This window comes from Artemia franciscana, unplaced genomic scaffold (assembly GCF_032884065.1).
Source record: "Artemia franciscana unplaced genomic scaffold, ASM3288406v1 PGA_scaffold_23, whole genome shotgun sequence".
NCBI classification, from domain to species: domain Eukaryota; kingdom Metazoa; phylum Arthropoda; class Branchiopoda; order Anostraca; family Artemiidae; genus Artemia; species Artemia franciscana.
In genome coordinates this window covers 1,828,046-1,853,982 of record NW_027062649.1, presented here as the reverse complement: position 1 = coordinate 1,853,982, position 25,937 = coordinate 1,828,046, and the positions used below count along the sequence as shown (strand labels likewise).

The window sequence follows — 25,937 nt, the reverse complement described above, 5'->3', positions numbered from 1 at the left end:
CGTATAGGATTTATTATTGGGAAGTATCCAGACATTTTCCGATGGGTAGTATTTTCCATGGGGATAATTTTCCATTGGAGGGAAGTTTTCAGGGTGCGTATTTTTTGGGTGAAAATTTACAGTGGAGGAATATGCCAGAATTCCTATACGTAATTCTTCCTATGTTCTGCTTTCTCATTGCCGACTCAATTTTACGCATGGAGATGTTAAGGGTAATTTCCTGGTGTAAATTTTCACCAAGATTGAATTGTTTAGAGAATAAATCGTTGAGGAGGAGGGATTTTTCCTTGGAGAAGTAGTCTGATTTCCTGGCATTATTTAGAAAACGATCAGAAATTAAATAAAAAAAATAAGTTTTTTCAACTGAAAGTAAGGAGCAACTTTAAAACTTAAAACGAACAAAAGTTATTACATATATGATGGGAGTTACTCCTTCATAAAACCTCACGTTTGAAAGGCACCTCCCCCCTTCGTATAGAACAAATAGTCTTAAAAATTTCTGAGGGGCCCCTTTCACTGAAAACTAAAAGTTTCAATGTATTATCGAAGTTTCAAAAGAGATCAAAGGGTAGTCAGCCATCCCCTGTGCCTTTTCTACCTAGAGTTACGCCTCTCCCCTCCAATAATTTTTGGCTCATCCTTTGAAACTATCATTTTGTTCAAATTCCTCTAAGGCTCCGTAATATTTGCCTATAGAGGATATACGAATCAAGTAGCCCTAGGAACTGGGGCCTAAATATGCAAGTAACCCATTCTTTAAAATTACATTTTTGTAGAATTGAAATGTTACAAGTTGTTTCCACCAGTTTCATGCGAGGAGTTAAAGTATGTTTTATGAATGAATGAATTAAACTCTATTACCCCGATAAAGACACAATGGTGTCAAGATGGAGCATACAAGGAGAAAAAAGGAAACAAAAAGCAACTTCAATCGGAAAAACATTTATTTCAAGGCACTAAATAAACTACTTGTAGAATCCAAATTCTGTTCAAAGGGTAACCTACGCTCTGTGACAACAGCAAACGGATCGACAACTCCATATACAGAAACTATACGCCGAGGTTTGGCCCACAGAGGTACACCCAGTAGGAACTTAGTGTAACGAAAAAAATAACCGACAAGATCCTTTATTTGACGTACTAAAAACATTCCAAAAAGGTGACAAAGCTAACAAATGGGGCACAGGAAACGCGCTATAAATTTTAGAGAGCCCTCTTCTTTTATAGTGCGCTTTGCAAGGAGCAAGCAGGTCGTATGCTTTACGAAGTTTCGGACCTAGAAACTCTAATAAAAGTGCTCGAGTATGCTTTAAGTCACTTCCAATGGGTAATGCATGGTAATTGATACTTGGTGACAGCTTGACAGGATGACCATCAAGACAAATGATATCAGGGATGGGGCGATTGCGTGACATACTAATTTACACAACTTCACTCTTTTCAGCATGAAATTCAATCCCTATTTTTCTATATTCGGAACGTAAAATCTCAAAATTTTCCTCAATACCAGAAATGGCTCAACTAAGGTTCAGGACAGCGTCAGTATAATTTAAGTATGACAAATCAAGGCCTCGTAAAATAAACGATGTCTGAGTTTTCTTTTTGGCCTCTAGCACATTCTTATTATAAAACGGAGGCAATTATACCCCGACCTGTCTAATACCTTTCCAAACGCGAATTATAGCTTTTGAAACAACAAAATCTTTTTGAGTTAGGATTGAGCTATCAAGTCCACGGTGGCTGGATCTAAGCAGTAACTGAGGATACATTCCCGAATCAAACACCCGTGATACATTGTGAACAGCCATAATAACAATATCCTTATTTTCTTCTACGTCTAACAGAACAATTGCAATAACTCGGTGGATATTTTCATAGCTGTAGCTTTTTTAAAGCCAAACTGATTGTCTGGCATAGAAATAAATTGTGTAATCTCATCGATAACTAACAGCTCTAATAATTTACATAATACTGGTAAAAGAGTTATAGGTCGGTTCGAACTACACTTACTTTTATCTTTTCCTTTCTTAATCACAAGGGTCGCAACACCAGCACAAAAAACATGAGGAACTAACCCAATATTGAATATTATCTGAAACAGTATTCCCAGGTGGTGTAAGAGATTTAAATGTTCATGTCCTAGATGTATGTCACACAACTGGTCAATTGCTCGTGAATATTTCTTTTTAAGTTTCACAATACACTAACTAATTTTTCTTTGGTTTATCATGAGCCCTCGACGATATTCATAGTCACCCAAGGTCCTGTCTACCGCTGAGGAAAATTCATCTTGTAAAGTAATATCAGGGGATGAGAACTCACTAGTGTAATATTTGACCCATTCATATTCATTATTCACGACTCCTATCAAATATGTCAGTTATCGATAGTAGTAGTGTTATTGACCGACAGTATCCTTAGTAATAAGAGTAGTTGTAACAATAACAGAAGTAGACCTAGCAGTAGTAGTACAAGTAGCATCAATATAAGGCTTTTTTGTTGCTCCAACATCCCACTCAAAACACCCTAAAAAAACTCATTTAACGCTCAAAGACTTTTGATTTGTTCGACATCCCCTCAACTTGTCCTAAAAGTGTCAACTTAATATTCAAAATGTTACTGAGATACTGCATGTACGCACTTGGAAAAACCTATATAAGCATAGTGTGTTTTGATTTAGTTAAACATCCTTTTTTGCATTTCCTGAAAGATTTGTCTTATTATCCTTACCGTTAGTAGAAGCAGTAGACTAACAGTTGAAGTAATGAACATCCCACTAATCATTTCGTGAGAGTTTCCCCTTAATGCTCTTGGCTTCGGTGGTCATAGTTGTGGTCGTAATAGAATTAGGAGTAGTAGTTGTAGCAGTAGCGGTAATAATAATAGTAGTAGTAGTAGTAGTAGTAGTAGTAGTAGTAGTAGTAGTAGTGATGGTAGCAGTAGCAGTAGTAGTAGTAGTAGTGGGATTAGTAGTAGTAGTAGTGGGAGTAGTAGTAGCAATAGTAGTAGTAGCAGTATTAATATTAGTAGTTGTCGTAGTAGCATTAGTAATAGTGGCACTAGCAGGAGTAGTATTAGTGGTAGTATTAGTACTTGTAGTAGTAGTGTGTGCATAATGCCTATTGGTTAGTTTAACATTGCTCTCGACACACCTTTTAACTCTCTACTTAATATTCCAAGCCATTTATAAGATGAAGAAGTTACCAAAACGCCCTTTTGACATCTTGCATGCACATGGTATGTTTTGGTTTAATTATACTTTCCCCTAAACAATTTCTAGAATTTTGCCTTTACACCCTTAGCCTTAGTGCTAATCGCAATAGAAGTAATTGTAGTAGTAGCAGTATCAGCGTTTACACATTGCCTTTTGGCCAATTGAACATCCCCCTCATAACGGCTTGAAAGTTCCAACTTGATACCTTAACCTGTCGGCGAGATACGCTGTTTCGACAACTTGCACACAAATGGTATTGTTATTTGTTTGTATAGCCTTTTTAGAAACTAAAAATCTAACATGGCCCTTTCCCCAATAACAAATGCTATATGTAAACAATGGGCAAGCTGCATAACTTTCAGTTTCTACCCCAAGGGCTATGGAGGTCAAATCATTCCCAGAGGCTTAGTTATTTAACTTTTCAACTATTCTGAACTAAGTGGCTATCTCAATGTTTGGATTGAAAGGAGAATAATATTGGATCTAAGGAGAATAATGGGGTGTGGGATGAGGACTGCTTGCCCTCCAATCACCCTTGAGTCTTAAAAAGGGCACTAGAATCTTTAATTCCCAATTAAATGAGCACCCTCCGAAACATCTACAGCAACTCCTTCCAGACGAAGTGCATCGGAGTCCTTTATTAGTAATGTACTCTCTGTACTCTTATATGAATGCGAGTCCTAGAGCCTTTAAAAGCATGCTGAGAAAAGACTATTTGGCTTCGAGAATAATTGCCTGCGTAGAATCCTTGCGGTACATTGGTCCGATAGAGTAACAAATGCCCAGATTAGGGCTGACAAAGAACAACCACTGGTGACCGACGAGATCGGAAGAAGAAGATAAAAGTATTGGGGCTATTTGACCCACATGAGTAAAGGACACCTCCCACACGATTTTTGGTGTTAGACTCCACCTGGCATTCGAAGGAGCCGAAGACAACACTGCACACTTGGTAGATCCCTGGAGAAAGAGGCAACGCGCCTTCAAAATATTTTGAATGAACTTTAGTCTTTAGCACAAGATGGAAGGTCAATCGTCGCTGCCCTATGCGCCCCCAGTTGTAGGAAGAACTATTATGCTAATAATAAATGTATATATATATATATATATATATATATATATATATATATATATATATATATATATATATATATATATAGAGCCCACTTCGCTCTTTACTTAGGCAGTGCTATTGCACTTCCTCTGACTAAAATCATGATACTATAAGAATTTTGCTCGTAATAACTATAGGATCTTGGGATCCACGCCCTCCCCCTCTCCACAACTTCGTAAATATAGATATTTTGCACCCCTTTCTAATTTAGATAATTCTGTTATCCATATAAAGAACATCTTTAATGGAAAAATAATTGTCAAATGAAAACGCAACAAGTACATATATTTTTTTCAAATAAAGTTAATTTTGTTAAATTTGGTGTTTATGGGTTTTTGAAGTCGCTGTTCTAGCAGCTTAATTCCATGGGATGTTTTCGCGAAGGGCCCAGAAATGCATAAATTTACATTTTTAAACAATACAATAATGTACAATATAATTTAAACATTTTTAAATATATATAAATCTATAAATAACTTATGAAAATTGGACACAGATTTATGGTCTTCATAGCTATAGGGCTCTAAAGTCAGAAGTCCTTATTCTAGCTTCAAAAATTACTATATTGGTTGTGTTGCGAAGAGATTGCTGTCCCAATCAAATGAAAGCTGGCTGGTACATATTCCAGACAAGATTTTCAATTTCCATGAGAGTTTGCATGTAAGTAGTGAGAAGGAACTGATCGCGAAAACACATACACAAATATGGTTTGATATTTTGATTGTTTTTGCCTAATCTCTAAATTTTATACTGAATACAATAATAAACTAAGTCAATTTCAGTAAGTCCTCATCGATTTTCTTATCAAGAAAATCTTAAACCTAAATTTTTGCCTAAATCTCACGTGAATAGATATACAGGGCTGGGGGAATCTTTCAACTATCTTCCATCTGAGAACAAGAGTAGCACAGTTTGTGCAGGTCTCTTATTTGAAACCATCACCGAATACAGGCAAATAATTTTTTCATTGTTTTGAATGTAATGGAACTTGACTCAAGCAAGAATTACAAAAAGGTAACTCAGACCGAAGTTGTCAAAACCTTTTGAGACCAAAGTTTCCAAAAAAACAAAAAAAGACTTTTGGTATCCCTCCAAAAAACTGACAGATCAAGAAATTTCGTCATCTATGCTGCGAAATCAATGCTGGTAAATAAAAAGGTTTTCAGTAAAGAAGTAATCACAGGCTTTCTCAAGTGAACTCCAGAGTATTCCATTGTCGCCACTCTTAAAATCGTATAAATCACATAACAATTGGGATAAACCTTATTAGGGCCCGACCTTACGATTCCCAACTGAGAAAAAAAAAAACTAAAACTAAAATATAAAACTAAATAGGCTATCATTCGATAAAAAACGGAAAGGCTATTCATTATAAGAAAGAGGATTTAAAAAAAAGAAAATACGAAACTTTTTAAGCTGACTTGTGCTAAAGTTAATACTGCAACGTTTTGGATCCATCATTTGTAAACGGTGATAAATCTTTTAGTTTCTTAATACTCCTGGATTTTCACAACTATTGGCAAGATGCTCCTCGGCATTAAACTTTCCTGGATAAAAAAGTTGCCAAAGGCCAATGGTGACAGCTAATTTTTCTTATTAATAATGTACTGTAAGAAATAAGATATTTTGACATAACGGGAATCACATCTATACCTCTACTATAATTACCCTCCTAGTCTTTGGCATAATATTACTTGCCTGCTGAATAAGCTTTTAGGAATGTTCCAAAGAGTGCCTGTGTTGAAACTAGTCCTCCTTAAAGATCATCAGGCGCAAGGAAATAAAAAATTCATTTCGAATTAAATATACATAGTTTAAATTAAAGTTTGATATTCGTTCCATTTGCAACTTTCATCAAGTTCCATTTTCAACTCGGCCCGATATTTTAAAGGGAAGTAAAAAAAAGAGCACGTCATCCAAACAGGACAATATCCTTATATGCAAACATTAAAAACGCGTGCTCATTTTCTTAAAAAAGAACAAAAATCAAAATTATATGTTTAGATTTGGAAAAATGCTCAAAGTATCCTTTTTAAAGAAAGTAGCCTGTTCCGACACTAGACTTTCCCAACACAGCCCTGGATGGAAAATATCAGAAAAGCCCTGAAAGTGTTTTGTTGTCAATCTTGCCTTTCATAAAATATACATAGATAGCGCCCTTATTAGCTTTTTACGGCGAAGATTTCAAATTATAATGAAGCACACTGATTTCAATTTGTATGTTGGAGCAGAGACTGGCATATTAAAAGGTAGTGAAAGATGAAATATTACACGCAATAAGTGGTCAAGTTTGGTAAATCAGTGTGCTTCAAATTTTTTAGATTTTTTTTTTCTTAGGGTGTAGGTTGTTGCAAGGTTATCTCCAAGATTTTAGCCAAACTGGGGTGAAGCTACAGTAGATTTTTATTTACATGAATATAGTGTTAATCACTTCTTAAAAAAACAAATTAAAAAAATAAAGTAGGATAAATTTGCTGTTTTCAACATAATTTAGTTGGTATCTGAAATACATCACTTGATGCCTTTTCCATCCTCTTTCACAATTTAGTCCTCTTTCACGTTTCAGGCAGAAATCACGTTTTGAATCCTTTTGACTCTTTAAGGGTTGAAATTTAATCTTCGCTACAAGCAATTATTGAATCATGAAAGAGCATAAAAAAGCATCAAGTGTTGTGTTCACTTTCATCTTAGCCATCTTAGGAATAAAAAAACAGGGTAAAATTCTAGTTAATTGACTTCTTGCTATCTCGGAAAGGGTTTAGGTTAGGGAAATGAAACTTTCAGGGATAGGTCTACAGGCTAAAGTATGTCCTGGGAAGGTATTTTAAAGTACCCACCTCCACTCCTTCTCCCTCTAGAGTGCCCTGAAATTTACCTACATGACAAGTCTATACCTATTGAAATTTTGACAAAACAACATTTTACCTTCATTTTCGGTTACTAGTTGCTTTTTCTCTGCCTTTAGTTCTGAACATGCAATTCCTGTTATATGAGCAGAATTTTGAGCCATATCAATGTTTTTTTTTCAAATTTAGGAAATGTATTTGCATATCTTTAAAACCTTATAAAATGGAAGTGAGCAAAGTTATGAAGCTGAAAACAATTTTATTGTACTTCAATTAAGCAGAAGATCTATTTTGCAAGGTTTCACTTTTATATCACACATATTTTTAAAGGTCATCAAAGGTCAGGGCCCTCTAGAGAGAGAAGGAGTGGAGGTAGTTGCTTCAAAATACCTTCCCAGGACATAGTTTAGTCTGTAGATTCATCTCTGAAAATTTCATTTTCCTAACCTAAACCCTCTCTGAGATAGCAAGAAGTCAATTAACTAGAATTTTACCAAAACCAGTATCATTGGGAAACGGGGGAATGCTTTAGGTAAAATTCTAGTTTAGTGACTTTTGGCTATCTTGGAAAGGGGTTAGGTCAAGAAAATGAAACTTTCAGGGACAGGTCTACAGGCTAAAGTATGTCCTGGGAAGATATTGGGAAGGGGTTAGGTTAGGAAAATGAAACTTTTGGGGATGGGTCTACAGGCTAAAGTATATCCTGGGAAAGTATCTTGAAGTACGTACCTCCACTCCCTCTCCCTCTAGAGGGTCCTGACCTTTAAAATATGTGTGTTATAAAAGTTGCCTACATGACAGGTCTATACCTATTGAAATTTTGACAAAACAACATTTTACCTTAATTTTCAGTTACCAGTTGCTTTTTCTCTGCCTTTACTTCTGAAAATGCAATTCCTGTTATTTGAATAGAATTCTGAGTTGTATCAATATTTTTTTTTTTTCAAAATTTAGGAAATGTATTTGCATATCTTTAAAACCTTGTAAATTGGGATTGAGCAAAGTTGTGAAGTTGAAAACAATTTTGTTGTACTTCTTTCAAGCTGAACATCTATTTTGCAAGGTTTCACTTTTATAACTCACATATTTTAAAGGTCATCAAAGGTCAGGACCCTTTAGATGGAGAGGGAGCAGAGGTAGGTACTTCAAAATACCTTCCTGGGACATACTTCAGCCTATAGACCCATCCCTGAAAGTTTCATTTTCCTAACCTAACCCCTTTCCAAGATAGCCAAAAGTCATTAAACTAGAATTTTACCAATGTTTTATTGAAGGTGTGTCCAAACAGGCTAAGGATATTAGCTTTCTACTGTTATAACCTACTACTGTAACTGCTACTGGCAATGCAACTACAACTGTTACTGAAACTACTTACAACTATGACTAAGATGACTTGCAACAGCATCTATTAGCAGCTATGACTACTTGCAACTTTGATTACAACTATGACTACAACTGCTTGCAAAACTTTTGATCACTACTACTTTCAATAAATTTACAAGGGGATATTGGATAAAAACAAAATGTAGAGTAAAAATCAGTACTGTATCCAATTGAGCAAAATTTTGTAAAGCTTGTTTCACCAGGAAGGTGAGCTCTTGTTACTACCCTTAAATTGCATCATGCTATAGTAAAATAGGGGTGGTCTAGAAACCCATCTCTATTTTTCTGGAATGCCAAAGAAAAGCTGTCTTTACCAAAAAGAGTTCTTTTACCTTATGTTGAAAACTGCAAATTTACCAGTTTTGGATAAATATTGAGTAGTTCACATTATTGACCTACAAATAAAGTGAACATACCACTAGATGCCATTTTGTATGCTCTTTTGGAATAATCAATTTTCTTGCGAATTCAGTTTTAAGTGTTTTTAAAACTTTTATTGGTATAGAAAGGGCTAAAATATTAGTTCTGAACTTACTATCTGATTAAAAAATCTATTTTATTTAAGTTATATAATCTGTAAGCATTGATTTCTCACAAAGAAGTTAAAAAAAAAATTAAAACAATTTCTCTAATTCTTTCCTCCCCAATAGGCTACTATTGAATGATTATGTCCTGAATTCTCAAACACAGTTTCCCTCATCTTCTGTCCTGCTTGTTCTTAACCTTTCTCTTGTTTCTTGTGCTGATGATATTCTGAATATCAAATAGTCCTTAAAGAGAATTTCCAATACCTTTGAAATATTAAGCAAAGGGTAAGTTGATATAGGTCTTGATTTTAAACCTGAAAAATCAGAAATATTGCTCTTCAACTGGGAAAACTTGGCTTGACCCACTTCAGTCTGTTTGGGAAGCTCTGAAGTCAAACCTGTCAAACAGATAACATACCTAGGACTCCTAATTGGTTCATATCTTAAGCATACTTGTCAGCTGCTAGTAGATCATATTCAATGCTGTATTTGCATTATATATGCTTCATTTATTAAATCAAAGCTTTGCCTTAATAGAGAAACCCTTGCAGCTCTGTATAAACACCATTGCAATACCCCATATTCTTTATTGCATCCCCTTTTGGAATTTTTTTACTCAATTAGATAAAAAAAATTTTGCTATTTCAAGTTTGTGAAGCACCTACTTTGCCTTCCTCTGTGGAATGGAAATACAAAATTGATAAAAATCTAAAAGATCACAGAACCATATATAGCAGTTGAAAAGTATATTCAAAATCATAATTCAAAGGTTCATAACCACCAGTGGCACATCTACTTCTAGAGTAACTGGGTGATTTGTTTTAATAGTTATATTGTTTATTTATCTGTAATGTTTGGTTTATTTGTTGGTTCCTTTGTTTTGTTGTGTTCAGGGATGTTTCTTTAGTTTTTTTCTATTTGTTGCTATGTCCATCATTATTTTTGTTAATTCAATGGGTATATAATTCAATTAAAATAGTGGTCTCATAGCTTTATTGCATTGCAAAAGCAATAAAATAAAAATAGAGACAACACCTCTGTCTCTGATCAGCAAAGCCATGGCTGTTAAAGTCCTATTGGCCCTTAGAGTCATTACAGAAATGAGAAATGGACAACTAAACACATAAACACACTAAACACATTCATGGAGACTATATATTGTAGTTATAACATCTGGTATACCATTTAATAAACAAATTGGTTTGCAGTACAACCTGAGCATGTTGCTACAAAGATTTGGCTGAAAGCTTAAATTAGGCTTTTCTGTTAATCAAACTGATAAGACTGGCAGAAAGCTTAAATTAGGCTTTTCTGTTAATCAAACTGGTAATACTGGCTGAAAGCTTACATTAGGCTTTTCTGTTAATCAAACTGATAAGACTGGCTGAAAGCTTAAATTAGGCTTTTCTGTTAATCAAACTGATAAGACTGGCTGAAAGCTTAAATTAGTCTTTTCTGTTAATCAAACTGATAAGACTGGCTGAAAGCTTAAATTAGGCTTTTCTGTTAATCAAACTGATAAGACTGGCTGAAAGCTTAAATTAGTCTTTTCTGTTAATCAAACTGATAAGACTGGCTGAAAGCTTAAATTAGGCTTTTCTGTTAATCAAACTGATAAGACTGGCAGAAAGCTTAAATTAGGCTTTTCTGTTAATCGAACTGATAAGACTGGCAGAAAGCTTAAATTAGGCTTTTCTGTTAATCAAACTGGTAATATTGGCTTAAAGCTTAAATTAGGCTTTTCTGTTAATCAAACTGGTCTGACAAGCATAAATTGATTGTAGCTTGATTCCACTGAACTTCAAGACAATTGTCAGAACCTTGATACATTGCTTATTTTGCACTTATTTCTTTTCTTCTTGCAGGTATCAATATAAACAACCAAAATGTTATTGTCAAAAACTTCCATAATTTAAAGAAATTGGACAAACAGGAAGAAATTTGCTCTTTAGCATGGGGAGATTCAGAAGAAACAGATGTCCTGATTGGTATACGATGTCAGAAAGTAATAAACTTTCTTTAACTTTTTCTTTAGGCTAAATATGGATTTACAGAAAAAAAAGTTGAAATGCCGAAACATGTGATAATTGTCAGTTGCATCACTGAGCAGTTGTTATTGCAATTGTTATTTTCACGTAGGGTTGTTCCTTCCGTGGCTACTGCTGTTATTTAGAAGAAATCGTACAAATGTTCACTTGACTTTTTGTGTAAAAAAGATTACCAGCCAGTTTTTCATAATAGTTTGCCAACATTTTTGGTAATGGAGTCTTCTTTGACAGCAAAATAAACTCATGAATATGTTCATTAGCCTAAAGTAAATATAACTAACTTGGACTGAATGAGACCACTGGCCCTTGTTCCAAGCCACTTTCCAAGACCATAAAGGTGCACTAGCTGTCTAATCCCTTGCCAAACCACAGAGGCAAATGTTTCAAAGCAAGAAGTTGGTAAGCATCTTCCAAGAGTTGATAAAGCTAATGTATACTGCTTGACTGATGACTGGTAATTTCCATAAAACACAACAAGTAAAAATAGGTTTGCAGTTGTTTCTAAAATTCAGTGTATGGTTTATACACTATAAAGGAAATTATAACTTATACCTTATGAAGCAAATTTGACCATTTTAATAGTCCCAAAGGCTGATAGAGACGGAATGATGAGGGAGGGGGTAAATGTATAGTGAACAAAAGATTGAAGGAGGTTTAAGCAAATCCAAAACTTGTTGCCGCTAAAAAAAATTACCAACTTGCCCAATAATGTTTAATTTGTTCAGCTTAACACATTACTACAAACTCACTAATATTACTGAAGTCAGTAACTAGTTTACCATGACAAAAAAAATATTAATCTTGTGTGGACATCTTTGTGAATTTAGAAGGGTGTTTGTAACTTTTTTTTTACACATGTTTTTTCCAATTTTTTTGCCTATCCTTTAAAATAAACACTGTCGAGATCTCTCGTTTTTTAAACCATATTCTCCCAAAAATTGTTCACCTTAATATTCTTGTGTGATGTTAATTGTGACTCAAATTTAGATGTTTTATTGCTTATTATTTGGTGACAGTCAGCTTCCTGCAGTTCCAATGCCCCTAAAAAAGAAACAGTGTTGAATTTTATACTTAAACAAACAAGACTGGTCCGATATTTCCTTTTTGTTAAAGGGTAAGGCTGTGGTGGTTTTTTACACCTCTGAATGCAAAATAATGTTCAATTGGAAATATGTTTCTTTCTTGTAACCTCTTTGATTTTATTGTACAAGGAAATAACTGGAGTTCTGTGATTTTGCTATAAAAGTAATGTTTAATAACTAAATGTAGTTCTTGGAAAATGTTTGTGGCTCATGAACTAATTATCTTCACACCATATGTGAGGTAGTTAACGTTGTCTTGAAGAAACACCACATTTCCTCTAGTACTATAATTCCAAGAATTTTCCACAATTAGTGGGATGGAAATATCATAAATAGCTCAGGAAAAGTCAATGCAAATTTAATTTAAAACATGCTTTGGTTGTAAAAATGCTGAAAATAAATAACCACCTCAAAGAAAGTGGGTACTAAAAGATCCCATCTGCTGGAACTTTTGCTGGGAGGCAGACCAACAAACGTTGTCACCAAAATAATTTTATATTATTCCTAGATTCAACTTTCCCATCTTAATAAATTATTAAAGAGATCAAAACAGGGCGATGGTTCTTCAAGTCCAATCTTGAACCAGTCTTATTAAGTGGTTTTGTTAAAGTTCTATGCCAAATTCTAAAGGGTCCTGTTTGGATCCTTCCTGAATTCTTGTCATCAGTATATCTACTAGGTTATTGGGTTTCAGTCAAACTTGGTGGGACATATGAGGTAGTGTCTAGCTATATTGCTTAAGATCAGGGCCCACAAAGATCTTTTTAGGGGATAGAAGAAGCAGGGTCCAGCTGGTTAATGCAGAACCTATATTCACACAACCAACTTTTCTTAGTTTTCTTTTATGATTTAGTGTTTCCTGCATCTTTTGTTTTGTATCCTACATTAGTTTTTGCAAGTCTGTTTTTTTAAGTTAGAACGTTTGACTCAGAGTTCAACTGCTTTTCTAGTTGCATGGAAAGTCTAGCTGGGTTTCCAGCTAGAGTTTGGTTCCAGCTGGGTTTCCATTCATTGGACGCTAAACTCCCCGTTTTCCCAAGAGTAGAGCCAGAGTATTCTTCTAAATTTAATACAATAAATAGTGTTTGGGATTGCAGGAGGGGAAGAGGGGGATCTCCAAAGCCCAATGCTGTTTTTCTTATTCTTTTTGTTGTGGAATTTTTGTTTTACGTTTTTAAATGGTGTTTTATTTATTACTTAATCGGACATAAGAGGTAGTGTCTAGCTATATTGCTTATATTGTCTGTTTTTTTTTTAGGTAAGAACGTTTGACTCAGAGTTCAACTGCTTTTCTAGTTGCATGGAAACTCTAGCTGGGAGTGGGCCTATTGTTGGAGTTGCACGATTTGAAGGGTAAGATTCGATCTCCTTTTTTGTCAACAAGTTAGAAACTAGAAGGTCAATGTTTTGTACCTTCAACAGTGCTTGCTTTCATTCTTGCTTTCAATCACAGTTCTTGCTTTCATTGGACGCTAAACTCCCCGTTTTCCCAAGAGTAGAGCCAGAGTATTCTTCTAAATTTACTAAAATAGTGTTTGGGATTGTCAGGAGGGGAAGAGGGGGATCTCCAAAGCCCAATGCTGTTTTTTCTTATTCTTTTTGTTGTGAGTTTTGTTTTACTTTTTTAAATGTTGTTTTATTTATTTACTTTCGAAACATTGTTTTTTTTCTAGATTTATGATCAGTCCTTTTTTTACTGAATTAAAAGTTAAAATTAGTACAAGGTTTGACATCAAAATATTACAAAGCTACTGTATAGTGTACAACTTAAAACAATATTGTCAGAGAGAGCTTCTGGTGTATTGGGTTAAGTTCTTTGCTTCCAGTTCCCAGAATCTTTGCTATGGTCTGTCTTATTCATTGGCATAAAGCAGAATAAAGCAAGTCCATAAAGAAGCTTGTTGCAGGCCAGACCTTGCCCACAAAGGTCCTCTTGGCATGCAATGTCTGGTGAGAAAACTTTCTTTCAGCCCCACAGTAAGCCAAAATTTGTAGAGTCCAGCTTCCAAAGAACATACCAATTGTCAAATGTATTAAATTATAATCTCATGTCTTAGTTAGAAACTTCCAATTCAGTGTTTTCGATTTTTTTTTTTTTAAACTTAAAACAGCATTATTCAGTCAGCATGGTGGTTTAGTAATGGATTTTCTTTTGATGATGCAGGTATTTACTTTGGAATGATTGAGGTGGCAGAAAAAGAATTCATAAATTGTTGAAGGCTTAGGGAAAATGTGCTTATTTTATATATAAAGCTAAATGTAGGTAATTTTACTATTAATCATGAACTGCTTTTGCACTCTCAGATGCCAAGCTACATAGGATCCCTCTTTAAATTTTCAAATATGATTTCAATGCCGAAATGTTTGATTGACCCATCAGTATGTATATTCTAAAGGTTATTCCCAAAAACTTAAGATCGATTAAAAAAAAAAAAAAAAAAAAAAAAAAAAAAAAAAAAAAAAAATTGCCTATCATATGTTAGATGCTCATCCTTCAAGAATAATTGCTCCAGTGGCTGGAGCATTCATTATTTATGCCTGGGCTTAAAAATGTGTCCAAAGCGGACTTATTCTCATCTTTGTCGAGCTTTATTATCACTCATTTTAAAACTTGAATCAAATAAGGATAAGTCATCCTTGGTACATGCCATTATTTTCCTTTGAATTATCTGAAAATCGTCTTAATATCCAGCCTATCTGAGACCCATTTCAAGTTTCCTTATAGGTCATTGTTATTCTAGTTTATAATTTATTGCCTTTTTATGTAGACACAGTGGCGTTAACTAGTGGGGGGGGGGCTAATTTAGGCATATATACGCAGTATTTTTTGTCCCAACCCTCTTCTTGGCATTTCTATTAAAGAAATGTCTTTTTTTGTATTTCATTGAAAATAAGCCCCCCCCCCTAGATAAAAAGAACACATTTTGCACATTTGAACACATTCTAGTTTATAATTTATTGCCTTTTTATGTAGACACAGTGGCTTTAACTAGTGGGGGGGGATAATTTAGGCATATATACGCAGTATTTTTTGTCCCAACCCTCTTCTTGGCATTTCTATTAAAGAAATGTCTTTTTTGTATTTCATTGAAAATAAGCCCCCCCCCCCTAGATAAAAAGAACACATTTTGCCACCCCCCCTTATTCTCGTGAATTGACACCACTGCTTATACATTGTCCAAAAACAATGCTAATCTGTTTAAAGAATACTTTAGGATTTTATCATTGAACGAAATCAAGTTGCGTGTCTTGTGGTTGCGGAAAAATTTTGAAGATACATGAAAAAATACAGACAAAATACATCACAAAAAATTGTTTTAGTTATTTTCCTTTTATCGGGGGGGGGGGGGGGTGGGGATTAAACACCTGAAATTAAAACACAATCGGACACAATCAAAACACGTTCTTGGTATTTGGTACCACTAACATGGAGAAAAATCATCTTTCTCTAGTTGTGACATCCAGCTACCAGCAATTTGCAACCTTTACAAGCCTATATTAAATTGAAAGATTTAAGCTACATTTGTACTGTTTTATAGGTGAAAGAAAGAGTTCTTGTTTTAATAGGTATATAAAACTTTTAGTGTTTTCTGTTACTATGTGACATTTAGACTTTATTGTTTATGTTTATAGAAATACTATAAAACAGAATGATTCTAGTGATTATGGGGATATCTAAGAAAAATCACACTATTTGTTCCGTGGTTAATAAATTACTTATTTTCAACAGGGCGTTAGTTACAGCAGCTGAATCGGGCACAGTCAAAGTATGGAGGACAAGGGAAAAGGAATCGAAAGCGATTGAATTTGAATCTGGAGGTGGCGGCAAAAACATTGCCAGAATGCGCCAAAATCCTACCAAGCCATCTGTCTTTGCCATTGGTGGCCAAGAAAATACATTACGATTGTGGGATTTAGCTAATCCTGAAAAACCACTTTTTAAAGCCAAAAATGTGAGTATTATTTTGTAAAAAGATAGGAATAGGTCTAATATAGAGTTTGACGAACAGAGACGTAAATCAAATAAGGTATTCACGAGATAATGAAATAAACAGTCGCGCAACATTCTCGTCCTGATCTTTTAAACACATCGATAGCCACATCGGTTTAAGAATTTGTTCTTTAATGCAAAGTAGAAGCACCAAAAAAGTGAAGTCTGACTGTTTGATTCTGTCAAGTGTACACTTAAACAACCTTATACGATATACCATAAAAATCGATAAAAATTAAAAAATTTGATTCCAAAGACCCCCAACTGCAGTTTTTGGTTGTAGTGATCCTGAATTTAAAAAAAAAATGTTGGTGAAAAAATAGCTAAAAATACTTTATTTGAAGGTGTAATTGGTTTTGAGAATCCACAGATTGCTAATTCTGAATTTTTACCGATAAAATGTCGTCAAATTCGACTTATTATTTTTTGTTTACTTATTTTCGTGGCCCAGCGTGACAATACTGACAAAAAGGGGATGCTACCCTCAAAACTGCACAATATGAAACAGCCAAAAGAAAAAATATTAGAAAAACAGGATTGGTTTTGATTTTTATGAAGGATTTCTATGAAGAGGCCTAAGATAGGTCCGGTCTGTGCCTCATCGCATGGATCGAGTGGAAAATAATTAAATAAAAAGAAAATTATAATAAATAAATTCTACATCTCAGGAAAAAAAATAATTTGCTCTTCTCGGTAATTTAAGTTTTCGCATCAATTTCTAACATTCCTTAGTCTATGCAATCATGAATTGCTTTTTGTTAATTTTTTTTCTAGAAATTCTGTATGTGTCTCTCCTTTCCATTTGTAAGCTTAACATCAAGTGACGTAAGGTATTGTGAGTTAGTAAACAAGTTGATTTATTTTTTAGTTTTATTATTTTTATTTTGATTATTCTTTTACTTGAGGAATAACTTTTATACAAAAAAATTCACTATAAAAATTATAACAAATATGATAATTTTATCATGTTAAAACTCAGTCAACTAGCAATAAGTCCTAAGCAATATTATGTAGGGCTGTGGAGTTGGAGCTTTTGTAAATTTTTATTGAATGGAGTCAGAGTTAGAGTCAGTATATTGAAACTGTAGTCGGAGTCGATCATAACTTATAACTGACTCCACAGCATATTATGCTCTGCAGTTGAATAAGAAAATTGTAAGGTAATTTATCAATTACCATCACCTAAAAATGTAACATCGTAATATAAAGTAAAAACGTTTTATGTAACGTACTTTTATAAAATTACGTTTTATGTAACGTAAAACGTACACCTATCGATTGTAACTGTAAATAAGATTAATTTACAGTCTGCTAAAATTTAAAAATATATACTGTTGTAAAGTGCACGAATTGGCAAATTTGAAAATTAAGTCTTCATTGAATAATACCGCCATCTAATTTTTAATTGTCCCAGAGTATATTTTCTCAGTGAACTGCCTACTAGCAAATGATTAAAAGCCCAGAAACTGCAGGTAACTGATAGTAACTTATAAATTATTGATGATAAAAACAAACACACCGACAACACGGGGCTGGTGAAACGGAAGCCCTCCGTTTCACCAGCCGTTTCTGTTTTTAGTGTTATAAGTACACAGCATTGCAACTAAACTCAGATTCGGTGGAAATTCAGGGGGGGGAGGACAATTCATTTTCAAATCTTCAGGTGGCGTGCCATTTTTCAATTTTCAAAACTCAAAACTGCTGGTAATTGACAATAACTTATTAATCATTGACGTTAAAAAGAAACACCGACTAGGTAGGGCTGGTGAAACGGAAGATTTCTAGTAATAAGCACATAACATCGTAACTAAACTCTGATTCAATGGTGTCAACAAGAAATAACAAAATGTATTTTTTTAAATTTCAAGGGTTGGGTGTTTTGTTTCCAGTTTTCCAATGGAAATCCCAAAGAAAATGAAGATACAAAAAATATATTGTTAGAAATCAAGAAGGGCTGTGTACTCCCTCCCTCTGTTAACCCTCCTCCTACCAGATTTACGCTACGTGGACTCACTAACGGCATTTGTAATCGTTTTTCAGCTGACATTTCGATGTTCGTGCACCCTTCTCTACAATTTATGTAACCCTGAGTACTCCTTGTGAAAAAATGGATGCACTTTAATAACGATTAATTTCTTCCTTTTGCAGTGCAGTAGCAATACGAAATGATAATAAAACCGAAACAAAATTATTCATAATAAATTAGAAATGTAAGTCCTGTTATAAATACCATTTGTTTGGATCAATGAAAAGGACGAAGTTATAAGTGCTGCGATTACAGATCGTCATGATATAGGTCTCTGGCAGTCTGGATGTTAATTTTCATCTGAAACTCGGCTTTGCGCCCTATACTTGTTCCTGGTACACTGGGAGCCCTAGGGGGGGGGGTACGTGTACCACACATGCGGAAACTGCTCTAGGGAACTCATTTAAGTATTTGATCTCGGGAATTCTCCATATTATCTGGTCCATACTTCTGCTTGAAACTATGTAATTTATTTTTTAACAAGATTATTATTGCCTATCAGTAAGAACATATCCAGGATTTTTCTTAGGTGGGGGGGGGGGGTACGAAAAAACTATTCACAAAACATCAAGGTATGTTACTTCAAGAGTTGGCACAGTATTCTTCATTGCAATGTTATGCCTGGCATTAATTTTGAAACCTTCTTATTTTCATATTCATAGAGGAAATCTAACTAAATGCTACAAATCATATTTTCTTATCCATGGAAAATAGTAGCTAGCAGCCATACAAACATTAATAATATATCATGGAAATGGAAGAAACATTTTAAAATAGGACATCGCAGGGACTTTTAGATCGCAGGACAGGTGAATTTTGGTTCTATAGTTTAACCAACTCTTACAATTTTAGTTACAGTAAGATCTGATTATCCACCACAAAGTACTCATCAATCTAAAAAGCCGTAATTACTAGCATGGGAAAAAGAGTAGCATTTATTAAAATAAACCTTACAAAAAATTAGATAAAGATCAACCCAACAATCAATCTTTCATCAATCTACTGAATACACATCAAACTCATCCCTAAGCAACAAATCCAATTATTGTGTAACCGAATTCGCAGGAGAGAAAAAAGATCGATACATTAATGTCAACATAATTACATATATAAAAAAAGAGCTGTTTTAGAAGCCTCAAGAGGTTATTATTACATGAGACTAAACAATTAAAATCCAGACAAACAATGTTACACCCCGTCATTTCAGTAGCACTGCATGATTATGTGGCTAATATTATTAATCGCATATTTTCATTTTGTATTTTTATTTCTTTTTTGTACTGAATCGTGGCATCACCAATTGCTTGAAGATAAGCTGCTTACTATATCTTTTATAATTATAAAAGACCAAATCTGTACAGAAAATACATTAGGAAGGATAATGTTCAGCCAACCTTCAGTTCTATAGCATTTTTTTCTTATTCATCTTTAAACACAAGCTAACATACAAGAAAAAACAAAGAAATAGAAGAGACATTGGATAAAACTTTAAAAGGGACAGTTTACAACTGAAAATGGCTAATCAATAAGCCTAAGCCTCTTGGTGTACCTTCTCAAAAAGATGGCCTCTACGATACTCTCTGCATAAATACTTCGAATTTCATTTGTGAGCATGATCCTCTTTTTCCTGTTTCTTTTCTGACGCTAGTTAACAGATTTGTGTTATATAGTGTGCAGTGATTTTATATTTTCTTTTTTATTATTAATATTGTTTTTTTTTGTTCTCCAAATCGTTTTACTTACTAAAACTGAAAGTTAATTGTTTGTTTAATAACAAAATTCTAAATAAACATCCTCATCGTTACACTCGGAAACTGCTCTAGGGAACTCATTTAAGTATTTGATCTCGGGAATTCTCCATATTATCTGGTCCATACTTCTGCTTGAAACTATGTAATTTATTTTTTAACAAGATTATTATTGCCTATCAGTAAGAACATATCCAGGATTTTTCTTAGGTGGGGTGGGTACGAAAAAACTATTCACAAAACATCAAAATTTTGTTTGTATGCATTTTGATACTTTTTTTGTGGGCCGGGGAATTTTTTGGGGGGAGGAGGAAGGTCAAACCCAGTACTGTGTATTTTGGTGCTTGCGACTTCTTTCTTAGATAATGAAACGTTCTACCTTAGGCTAGGTTCTGTTACAGAAACAGATTGTGCTTTGATAGCTGGAGTTTTTAAGTCAAACGATAAAAAATGATGTCTTCTTGATCTAAATCAAATCCAATCTCCTCCCTTCGCTAGTCCCTATTGCCTCACAAGAAACAAAATTTTTGGCATTTCCTTTTCTCATTGTAACATATTAAGTGTTCCTTTCTTTGGATGTCCTTTCTTTCTTCTCACTTATTATAGTTTAAATATTTGGATTGCTTCAGCTTTGTTTTTGAGTCCTATGATTTAATTCTACTAAATTTTTGTTAAATTGTTTAACACTAATAAATGAATGAATAAAAGAATGAATGTGGATGACTATTTAGTTAGCTTCAGATCAGAGCGGAAAAATTTGTTTTTTTCCCGCCATTTCACTTTGTTGAAAATAATTACAAGCTTCTTGTTTGAAGGATATACCTTCAATAGAATGACCAAAATCAATAGAATTTACTATTAAAAATTATTTTTTGGGCAAAAGTTCCATATTAGTTCCAGAACTAACGCAAGTTTTCTTAAGTCTTTTTGCCAAGTAGCTGTATGGTTTTTGATAATGGCATGCTTGAATAAATAGATAAAAAATTAGTTGTTCGCTCTATCAGTATGCAGCTAACACATGCAGGATCGTTCTAAGGTCTGTTAGAAAAACAGAAAAAAAAAACAATTTTGCGTCTACAATCACTCTAAGCCCTATTGCTACTTATCAAATAAAAATACTCGTGAAATGAGGATGAGTCACGATACCATCAGCTAATTTTCACTCTTTAGAATAGTACACAAGGGATGTTTTTCTTTTCAAATACAAGTTAGAGAATTTTTCATTCAATCGTATATTCCAGATGGAATCCGAAAGAACATCTCTTGATCATTTTTATTTGACAAAGTTTGCCGTCTTCCATTAGAACTGCTTTTAGAAGGGCTGTTGAGTGACGATTTCCCACTGTAGAGAGGTGTGATGGTTTTTAAACTCATTCTTCCTACTTTACATGCCCTTATTGTGCACCAATAAAAAAAACTCTTCGATTTTCTTCTATTGAAATTACAACCAAAAATTACGCATAATGGATAGAGCTGAAATTGAGATTGTGATAATTACCCCCTCCTATTACATAATTGACCTAATATAATTTTGCAGCATTTAATTCTCCAAAAGAGTCTTTTAATTGATGGCTAAACTTGAAGTCCTTTGACAGGACTATTCTCAATCATGTCCTTAAATCAAAGTAAGGCCAAGGAGCTCACATGGCACCCCTGTCATCTTTTTTAATGACACCTGGATGAAGCTTGGCTCATTAAAAGACACTTAATTCCTTTTTAATTCTGTTTTGTGCATCCCAGTGTTTTGTTGTGTTTTTTAAAGTAGTATCATCATAGTAACTTCCTACTTCCTAAACTATTCAGAGTTTATTAAACTCCGTCCTTCAGACCACCCACTCGGGAAAAAAGGTGGCGGAGTTCTGTTTTTTACTAAGAGTCACCTTTACCCAAAGGTTATTCAAGTCCCTAATTTATCCGAGTATGATGAAATCCTCTGGCTAAGTGTTAGACCAAAAGTACTCCCTCGTCCATTTAGTATTATTGCAATAGCTGTTTTCTATTATTCCCCAAATCAAAATATCGAGTCAAAACGTAATTTTGTCCAGCAATTACAGGCAAGTGCTGATTTTGTTATTTCTAAGTACCCCAATGCTGGCCTTTTTTTAGTTGGCGATGCCAACGACCTTAAAATGGATTCCTTTTGTGCTTCACTTAAAGTAAAGCAAATTGTTAAAACACCGACGACTCGGGGAAATACCTCTCTTGATGTTATTTTAACTAATATGTATAATTTTTACAGCCCTCCCTCAACTTTGCCCCCATTAGGTGGGAGTTATCATTTTTCCATTCTTTTGTCCCCCTCCTTAACTTTTAAGCATACTTTCTCAAAGACTTATAGCACTTACCGCCCCCTTCAAAATTCTGGTCTTCTTTCTTTTGGTATGTGGCTGAGTACTGAAGATTGGTCCGACATTTATAGTTTACAAAACCTTGATGAGAAAACAGCCGCGTTTCATAAAAAGCTAATTGATAAATATCAAATTTGTTTCCCAGAAAAAAGGTTTAAAACGTGCTCAAGTGACAAACCCTTTATTAATCAAACAATAAAAACACTAATTAGAACCAAATTGAAGCTGTTTAAGAATGGTAAACTCGATCAAGCCAATATATTAAGAAATCAATTAAAAGAGAAATTCGTAAATTGGCACGATCATACTACAAAAATAAGATCGAAGAATTGTTCACTAATAAGCCAAAAAACTGGTATTCCGAGGTTAAAAAGCTATGTGGCAGGAGTCTTGACCAGCTTAATTTCAACTTACCAGAGCCCCCTGATGTTACTGCAAATAATCTAAATAAATTTCTCGCTTCCATTGTCCAGAGCCTTCCAGCATTGCCAATCCAATTATCAACAGGAGCCCCATCCCCCTTTTTCCCGACTGTTTCCCCGTCTGAGATTGAAAGAAGAATTGATAAACTAAGAAAGACAAGTGTTTGTCCTTTGGATATCCCGTTTCCCCTTATTAGAGCCTTCGGTGACTTCCTGTCTAAGCCCTTGTCTGTCCTGTTTAACGAAATTACTAAGTCTGGGCAAATTCCAACAATTTGGAAACAGGGTTTTATTACCCCTTTGAAAAAGAAAAATGGAAAGCCTGGCTTTGATGGTGTTCGGCCTATTACGCTTACTCCTATTTTTTCAAAATTGTATGAAGGATTCCTTGCAGATTTGCTAAAGGAAAAAATCCTACCTCTTACTGACATGAAACAATTTGGAAACCTAAAATCAACTTCTACTTCCCACTACCTCGTTTCTCTTATTGACCACATCGGAAAATCCTCGAAAAACCTAATTCCTGGCTAAACTTAATTTCTATTGACCTTCAGAAAGCCTTTGACCTTGTTAACCACAATATTTTAATTGAGAAACTAGAAAGCGAGTTCAATATCGATCCCTTACTGGTAAAATTGGTTGCCTCATTTTTAACAAATAGATCGCAGGTGGTTAAATACCAGAACCATTACTCAAATCCTCTCCCTATCTACAATGGCATACCCCAAGGAACTCTCCTAGGCCCCCTCCTTTTTTCAGTCATGGTTAACAGCCTTGCGAAGGAAGTTCCTGACCGTTGGAAATTTGTTGATGACCTAACGATTGTTGAAAGTTGCTTCAGAAATTTAATAAGCGACCCTATGAGTATTCTCAATGAAATTGGAAGTGAGGCTTTGGACCTAGATATGACCGTAAACCCCTCTAAGTCCATGATAATGCCGATTTGTTTCCTCAAATCCTCGCCCTGTTTTCTTAATCCTATCCCTCCTGAAATTTATGCATCCTCGGTTAAATTACTTGGAGTCACAATTTCGTCAAATTTAAAGTGGGATATCCACGTTAAAGATATCATCCATAAAGCTAATGCGTCTATCGCCCTCCTTAAGCTCCTAAATAAATATAGCGTCCCCCCTTCTCACTCCTTAAGGTTGTACACGTCGTTTGTCCGTCCGCATCTTGAATATGCTTGTCCAGTTTGGCACCCTGGCATCTCCCGTGAAGAATCAGACAAAATTGAGTCAATACAAAAAAGAGCCTTGCGAATAATTTTCAAAGAAGGCAAGGTGCCTTACTCTCTGCTCCTAAAAAAAGCTAGTTTGGAAACCCTTGAGCGAAGGAGGTCGTCGTTGTGCCTCCGTTTTTCAAAAAATGCAATAACGAACCCTCGGACGGCAAGTATTTTCCCCAAACGTCACTCACCATCCAGATTACGACAGCCTCGAGCTGTTTCTGAGCCCATCCCAGTTTTGTCCCCCATTCGTTGCGTTACCTCCAGATATAAAAAAACCTTTGTCCCCTTCATCACAGAAAAAATAAATAAAATAGCCAACTAGTTTCGCCTCCCCCCCTTTTTTTTCTCTTTCATGTGAGGTGCTTTAGGTCGTTGTTCGTTTGATTCGTTTGTTCCCACCGATTGTTTATATGTTCTCTTTTAAACCTTTTCAACGCTAATTTTATCTCACTCTTTTAGTTTTGTTTTACGACTTACCTTTTCAACTTTCTGACATATTGCCGTTTAATTTTTTCTTTTTTTTTGACAAATGAATGGCTTTGCCTTTCTGATTTAGTTGTTTTTGACATTGTTTAACCAGTTTTTTAGTTGTTGTGCTATTTTTATGATGTGTTTTTATTTTTATGGTTTTATGACTCTGGAATGCGAATTCCGGAATGCGTCCCTCGGGGCTTGTGATAGTTATTTTTTGAAATTAAATATCTTATCTTATCTAAGAACATTAATCCCTCACATAGTTGAAATTTTAAATTAATACCCCCCCCCCCCTTTTTTTTCTCACTCCACTCTTATCTTATAGTTTGAGTGTTTATTTTGCAATTGCAAACTTTGTAATTCTTGCTAGCTACATTTTTGTTTAAATTTGTTTTCCCTGTTTTAACTTTACGAGTTTTTATCGTTTGACTTTTTATTGATTGCAATTTATGATGTTGTACTGACGCTGAAGTGCGAATTCGGCCCTTTTGGGCTTGTGATAGTCGCTTTGTTGAAATAAATACTATCTTATCTTATCTTATCTACTTTACATGCCCTTAGGGTGTACCAATTTAAAAAAAGAACAAATTAAAACCAGTTTAATTTTCTTCCTATATTAGAAGTATTCAGATTGAGATACTCCAATAGAATAACAAAAATAACAAAACTAAAGTAGAAACACTACGGACGATAATAAATAGAGTAAAAAGTGAAGTAAACTAACAATAGTAGAAAAGAAATGAATTAAGCGATGTTTAGATGTGAAAAGGTTGGAGGCGATTATCTGAATTGGAAAGCTTTATTAAATTTCTATCAGTTCGATGTTATCAGAAACATCGATTTGTGGTTATGTAGCTACAACTATTGTGGCTATGGAGCAACAGCTATTGTGGCTATATAGCAACAACTATTGGGGCTATATAGCAACAACTATTGTGGCTATGGAGCAACAGCTATTGTGGCTATATAGCAACAACTATTGGGGCTATGTAGCAACAACTATTGTGGCTATATAGCAACAACTATTGTGGCTGTATAGCAACAACTATTGTGGCTATGTAGCAACAACTATAGTGGCTATATAGTAACAACTATTGTGGCTATGTAGCAACAACTATTGTGGCTATATAGCAACAACTATTGTGGCTATGTAGCAACAACTATAGTGGCTATTTAGCAACAACTATTGTGGCTATGTAGCAACAACTATTGTGGCTATATATTTACAACTATTGTGGCTGTATAGCGACAACTATTGTGGCTATATAGCAACAACTATTGCGCTATGTAGCAACAGCTATTGTGGCTATATAGCAACAACTATTGTGGCTGTATAGCGACAACTATTGTGGCTATATAGCAACAACTATTGCGCTATGTAGCAACAAATATTGTGGCTATATAGCAACAACTATTGTGGCTATTTTTCTTACAGCTATATAGTAGAGTTTATTTTTGGCTGTTATTAGTACTCTTATTTGTG

At 34.5% G+C, this 25,937-nt stretch overlaps 1 protein-coding gene across 1 annotated transcript in view; it reads left to right on the top strand.

The window, feature by feature from the left end:
- Positions 1-6,469: 6,469 nt before the first annotated feature.
- Positions 6,470-25,937, top strand: part of LOC136041441 (WD repeat-containing protein 74-like) — a 48,236-nt gene continuing 28,768 nt past the window's right edge. Inside the window, exons 1-4 of the mRNA XM_065726109.1 lie at positions 6,470-6,577; positions 10,950-11,089; positions 13,473-13,567; positions 15,945-16,167. Coding sequence (XP_065582181.1) covers positions 6,523-6,577; positions 10,950-11,089; positions 13,473-13,567; positions 15,945-16,167 — 513 coding nt within the window. The 5' untranslated portion in view covers positions 6,470-6,522. The remainder of the gene's footprint in view (positions 6,578-10,949; positions 11,090-13,472; positions 13,568-15,944; positions 16,168-25,937) is intronic.